The 6,702-nt window shown below is 38.6% G+C and overlaps 1 protein-coding gene across 1 annotated transcript in view; it reads left to right on the top strand.

Annotated features, from left to right (window-relative positions):
* COQ7 (coenzyme Q7 homolog, ubiquinone (yeast)) overlaps positions 1-3,547 on the top strand; it is a 3,674-nt gene extending 127 nt beyond the window's left edge. The window contains exons 2-6 of the mRNA XM_010570565.1: positions 31-259; positions 656-770; positions 882-1,021; positions 2,449-2,517; positions 3,218-3,547. Of these exons, the coding sequence (XP_010568867.1) occupies positions 31-259; positions 656-770; positions 882-1,021; positions 2,449-2,517; positions 3,218-3,295 (631 nt within the window). The 3' untranslated portion in view covers positions 3,296-3,547. The remainder of the gene's footprint in view (positions 1-30; positions 260-655; positions 771-881; positions 1,022-2,448; positions 2,518-3,217) is intronic.
* Positions 3,548-6,702: the final 3,155 nt, after the last annotated feature.

Raw genomic sequence — 6,702 nt, 5'->3', positions numbered from 1 at the left:
CCGCCTCGGCCGGGGGCTGGGCGGCGGCAGAGCTCGCGTCACCTTTGTCTCTCCGGCAGGTCTCCGGGGGAGATGGCCTTTGCCCGCCGGAGGGGTTTCCCTCAGGCTCTGCAGCACGCGGGTGAGTCTGGAGGGCATCAACAAGCCCGTCATAGACCGCATCATCCGGGTGGACCATGCGGGGGAGTACGGGGCAAACCGCATTTATGCGGGGCAGATGGCCGTCCTGGGTAGATCGAGTGTGGGACCGATTATCCAGGTTAGTGGACCTAAAAGCCATCGCTGTGTTTCCGGTTAACGTGCGTTTGGTTAACAGTGGTCGCATGAAGTTGTAAGGTGACAGCTGTACGTCTTTTTCTAAACACGTGGGTTTATAAAGAGTAGCGGGATTACTTGATAAGGGAGTTACCAATACTACAGTTGCTGCGGTATTGTCATAGAGACTCCTATTTTGCGAATGTTTTTATGTTGCCTGTTTATAACTATCCTCATCTGCCCTTTGTCACCTTTTCCTTTCTGTGATGTGAATAGCGTTACCTCTGCGGTTAAAGTGTGAGGGGCCTAAGCTGTTTGGGTTTTTTTTGGTTTATTAGTTTTACTGGAAATCTTTAATTTTTCTGGTTTTGTATTTTACTGTGATCTGGCTCTTTTGCAGCAAATGTGGAATCAAGAAAAAGACCACCTGAAAAAGTTCAATGAACTAATGGTTGCATACAGAGTTCGTCCTACTGTTTTATTGCCTTTTTGGAATGTAGCAGGTTTTGTTTTAGGTGAGTTTGTGTTATTACTGTTATTGTTATTTTATGAAGCCTTTAAATGTGTAAATTACTTGTATTGCTTCAGATTTCATTGTTTGCATATGCTTGGTACCACAATCACAGGGGCTGGAAGTGCTTTACTTGGAAAGAAAGGTGCAATGGCTTGCACAGTGGCAGTGGAAGAGAGTATATCGGATCACTACAATAGCCAGATCCGAACTCTTATGGAAGAAGATCCAGAAAAGTACAAAGAACTACTGCAGGTATTTAAGTATGACTCTAAAAGTAGTTTAACCAATTCATTGAATTATCTAATGTGACTTTAGTCTTTTAAAATAATATGCTCATAGAACTTACAGTAGTTCTTTTTTGTTCTATCACTTAGAATGTTCAAGTCAACAGAAACTTTAAGTTAAAAGGATGTTTTTTCCTTCAGCAGCACTGAATTGATCAAGCACCAAAATTTAAAATGTATGTTGGATTAGCTTCAGCATGCTTTCAGTAATTCAGCATTTCCCTTTTGATTGAGAGAACTATGCTTTAATTTTGATTACTTTTAATTGAAAGGAAGGCTTTAGAGGGGAAACAAAAGGAGAAGATAAGTGTAGTAACATTTTGCTTATACGGGATATGATTATATAGTTCTAGTCTTGAATACTGTTCAGAGCGTGTAAGGAGCTAATGTTTGTTAGCTCTGCAAGAAAATTATTTCCCAGGTATTTTAGGCATCAAACTGGGACACATTCCTGTAGGGTGCTTGTCAGAGACTGACCTGTTTCCGCAAACAGCACATTGAGCTCGTTTGTGTGCTGTTTGGTGGGAGCTTGCTTTAGGGTCCCCATGTTCGTTTGTATCTCTGCTGACTATGTTCAGTTGTGCTTAGTTTAACATGTAGCCAAGTCTGGTTACTCCAAATGTGTCTTCTTGTTGCAGAAATTGTATCTGAAGTAACCCAGGTTGTGCTGAGGTGCACAAGGGAAATACTACCCCTGCAAATAAAGACTATAAACTGAGAGGGCACAAAATGAAGAGAAAAAGCTAAGCAGCAAGGTTATTTACAGTGTCAATATGAGGAGGACTAGCAATGAAACCAAAAGCAATGTGAACCTATTGCATAGGGACAATGCTTGGCTGTCTGTAAACTCTGAGCACTCTATTAAGCAATCCTAGTTATCTGCAAATATCTCAAGAGAAAAATCTTTAAACCTTTTTGTCCCAGTTGAAAAATTAGAAGAGAAAAATAGTGTTCTTTAGAGTACACTAGAATGGACAAAAGCCCTGTTGGCTTACAGGGAAACACCCTTACTGATTATCTGGCAAGGCAGGGACCTTAATCTCATTATTTAAATTGTCAGAATAATTTGTATGTGTGAAACTAATTAGTGCTATGAGTTACTATGACTATAGATTTTCTTGAAACAGTTAAAAACACAGTGATATGTTAACCAGCAGCTTAGTTTTTAAAGACTTTTTTTTCTGAGAATATTAGAAGAACTTTATGTTTGGGGAATGCTGTAAATAATTCCCTTCTTGCTGAATTGCAAATTCAGGTCTTTGAGAAGGTTTTGAGAGACCTGGGCCTCAGATGCCTGTCCTGGTGCATGCAATGGTCAACAGCATATAGTTTTGTATACTAGCTGCCTTGATTTCTTTGCCAAGTAGACTTGCTAATTAACTGCTGTTTTTAAAGATAATAAAGCAATTTCGAGATGATGAACGGGAGCACCATGACATTGGGCTTGAGCATGATGCAGAAGCAGTAAGTACAATGTTAACTAGTTGGCACCATTAGTGAGGATGTAGATGTGATATTCTTATTTTCCTTATCCAGTGACCATGATGTAGTTCTTTATTTGAGAAATAGAAAATAAGGTGCTTGATATTCTTTCCCAATGATAAATGTAGGAAAACACTGCATATTATAGCTTTCATTTTTCTAGAACAGAATTGAATCTGTTGGAGCTCATTTCAAGTGTTAAAGTGATTGTGTCTTCCTGAGAGGTGTCCTCTGAGCAGTTTTTAATTTTATTTTAAGTTTAGATTAAACATTTTTGAAGATAAGGCTAATAAGTGCTATCCATACAGCTGACAACTTGAGGCATCATCTTGGTAGGCAAACACAACCATGTTAGGAAGTGTGAAATACTGAACTAAATTCTGTGCTCCCTTGAATACCATATGAGGAAAGTGTGACTTCTCTCCTCTTTTTTCACTTGTCTTACATTTGTGGGAACGTTCCACAGGGTTGATAGTTTTTAATTTAGTTTTCTGTAAGGTAGATTAGACTATGAATGCAGGTGTGCTTTGGTGGTTTGGGTTTTCTTGTTTCTGTGGTTCGCTTTGTTTTGGGGTTTTTTTGTTTTTATTTTATTAGATAATGCTTACTACTCCTTACCACAATCTGGTTCAAACAAAATACTTCATTAGATGTATTTAATCTTTTATTCTTTGTTTTACAGGCACCAGCTTATTCAGTTTTGAAGACAGCTATACAACTTGGATGCAAAGCTGCAATATTTTTATCAGAAAGAATTTAGTGATATTTTCCATAATGTTTGTGGCAATAAACTGTGACACAAAAGTGTACGGAAATTGCACAAGACTAGTAATTATTTTATTCAGCCTTTTAAAGTTTTCTTCACTAAGTGTCTGATTCAGCCATTCTTTGTCACATTGAGTACCTGTTCAAAAAGTGTCTATATTAAAGTCACTTGAGGTAAATGTGAATGAAAATGGCAGAATTGGGCCTGTATGAACTAAACCTCCTTATTCAGAGACTGTTCACAAGGTGGCAGCAAAATATGTATGTATATACATGATTTATATATATAATATATGTTTGTGTATAGATACACACACATAAAAATGATAAATACATTTTCTGTTGCCTTCAAATTTATATGTACTTGAAATAAGCTGGAGCTCATCAGCTCATTTTAAAGTGGTTAATACTAAGTAGGATATTTTTGAGTTCTGTTTTCAGGGTAAGTAAATGAAGTACTAGTAAGTATTTCTTTTCAGTCTGTCTTGAATAAAGATTGGTATTATAAGACTTTTATTTGAAGACTTGTTTGTGGTTTTCTGGTTTTTTTTCAGGCTCAATACTGAATTCTTTATTTAAGTAGAATTTTTCTTTTTTTGTTTTTTTTTTTTTGTTGTGTGGTTTGGTTTTTTGTCTTTGTGGGTTTGAGGGTTTTTTTTGGGGGGGTGGTTGTTGTGAGTGTGTGTGTAAGGAATTGATCCCTGATACAAAGCTGGTGGAGAGAGCAACTTGGAGCACCTGTGGAATTGCACTTAATATTCTGTTAGAGCTTTCAAGTTTATCTTACTTTGCTTCTAGTCTTCATTGACTCTTGAATAGAGACACTCTTGCTTTCTCCATGTTAGAACAATTTCTCCACGCTTTCTGCTGGCATCCTGGCATGGAGCAATAGAAATAAAAAAGACAAAGTTGTGCATGTCTGTTCTGTTAAATGCTAATTGAAGATGGTAAAAGTACAGCAATGGAATTAGAATGTCTTAGACTTGTAGGGATGAAAGGGACTTCGTGCAAGATTGTGTCTCATGTTCTTTATATCTTAAGAACATCCTGACCATTCTTTTCCTATTGTAACATTATGGAAATAGGATAACTTTCCAAATACATATGGATAATATAGAAGATGCTGATATTTTGAGACAAACATTTAAAGTCCCTGTGAGAGACTTCCATTTTTATAGCTGAGAAGTATCATCTGTTGACTGTATATGGTAAGGGAGGGAAACCCTATGAATAAAATTGTGGGTCACATAGAAAGCATGTATCCCCATGCTTTTCCCCTTATATCCACACTTCTAAAACTTTGGGGAGACGCAGCTTGCTTATGTCCCATAAGCTAACTTTTTTCCCAATTTTACAGGTTTTCCACTTTCTGCAGGTTTGTGGGTTTTGTTTTGTTTGTTTGGCTTTTTTTCTTAGTAAGAGTAGTTAAGCTTGACAGATCAGGGAGCAGAATTTCTTGCATCTTGTTTTCTGGTTAAAAGCTATGATGTATTAGAAGTCAGTATTTCTTAGCCCAGGCAGTGGGGTATAACTAATTGAACAGGTCAGCTATGGATGCAGGATGTAATGGGTATAAACCTAGTTGAAAAGGAGAGAATTGGAAATCAAGAAATAAAACAGTAGCAAGTGTTGCCCGTTACTGTCATAAGGAGTGGGGCCACCGTTGCCAATCTTGACTTTTACCTTATATGGCAAAGCTCCACAGTTATATTGAGGCCAGTTAAGTAATTTGATGAAGCTTTGCTGTGTGCTGGTTCCAGTTCTGTTGTGCTGGCCAGATGCTATGAACTGACTTTGTTGCTGCTTTGAGACCAGAGGAGGATAAGAAGTGTGGAGTTGCTGCCAGGAATCTGAGACCTGTGGGAGCATCTCGGAGCATCTCAAATCCAAGCACCTGGGAGCTTGCTGAGGCTTCAGACAGCCTTTAATCCAGGAACACCTGAGTCTACCTTTTTGAGTAGCTCTGTGTTTGTACTGATGGGTGTGTAATTTGACATGAAAGACTTCTTAAAGAGGATTATTTACCTTTTTTTTTTTTTGTGTAGGAGGTTAGACTGAAGGTTAAATCTTAGTATAGAAACTCCTGTATGATTTATTATGACTGATACTTTATACATTCTTTAAAAATAATTTCTATCACACCATTGCAAGTATGGCCTGGTTACACTCAAACTACTGATGTTATTTACATTGTCCAAACAAAGTAGTAGTTGGTTCTCCTATCTGTGACTGGTTTGCACACCTACTGGAATAACTTGACTTGAGGAACTCAAAGCTAAATCCCAGATTTCTCAGGGACTGCCTAATAAGAAGATGGCTCTAAGGGATTCTCGTTTTACTTGCCTCAGCCCCAGACAGTTGCGAGCAGCTTGCCTGTAAACTTGAGTTTACTAAAGGTATGTCGTATTAGACTAACACAGTATCTTCCCTAACTTGACTGATTCTCTGAACGAAAGTTACATCTAGCAGATTTCTTGCCTTAATTTCTCTAAACCATTCAGTATGCTGGCATGCAGAAAATTCCTAGGTAATTTGGAGAAGAGGAATCAGCACAAAAGAATGGTTAATTGAAGTGGCTAAAGGGGTAACAAGTGGTGTTGAAAGAACATGCAGTGCAGTCATGTAAGTCATGGACTTTAATAATTGAGTAAAAAGAGGGAAAAAAGATTGCTTGATGAATAATCCATTGTAAAGTCTTTAATAACAGAGGCAGCATGGGACAGCATCTTTTATAAGTCCATTATTAGAGCTGGGGAGGGAGGGCAACAGTATGTTTTGACTCAAAGCTGGAAGTTGCACACCCATGCATACAATGGTCTTGTGATACAAACTGGAAACCAAGCCAGACAGTTTCCTGGTTTCTTAGCCGTTACATCAGGATTGAATACTGGACAAGGCATCTGTGGGGCTTTCCTAGATAGATGATACTCAGCTGAAGCCTGATATTCTCCAAGAAAGTGGTCTGTGGTGGTGTCCAACAGTTGTGGGATTTGCTGCTGACGTAGAGAAGCGTTCATGTGATCCTTTGTCCAAGATACAGGTGGCCTCCGAGACCATCACACACTGCTCACTTGGGGGAACAACATTTAAGAGACAAATCTCATTTTTAATGCGTTTAGTTTGGCCAAAGGCTGGGAACATCAAATACCAGGAAATCACCATGTGAGGTCAGTGTGTTTGGCCGTATCTGCAGTAACTGTGAAAGTGCTCACAGCAAGTTCTTTGTCCTCAGCAGCTGAAAACATCCTGCACATTTGAGTAGGCTGTCAGACAGTAATATTGTCTCTAGCTGTGAGCATAAAATATGAATCGGGAGAACAACTCTGCTTTATGCTCCCAAGCAGGATTTGTTCCTTCTTTTTACTGGAGCGGCATATTTGTGCCCATCCATTAAAGTGTGGG

This window comes from Haliaeetus leucocephalus, unplaced genomic scaffold (assembly GCF_000737465.1).
Source record: "Haliaeetus leucocephalus isolate CR32 unplaced genomic scaffold, Haliaeetus_leucocephalus-4.0 Scaffold295, whole genome shotgun sequence".
In the NCBI taxonomy this organism is placed as follows: Eukaryota; Metazoa; Chordata; class Aves; order Accipitriformes; family Accipitridae; genus Haliaeetus; species Haliaeetus leucocephalus.
Note: the sequence above shows the minus strand (reverse complement) of the source record. Positions and strands in the feature narration are given on the sequence as shown.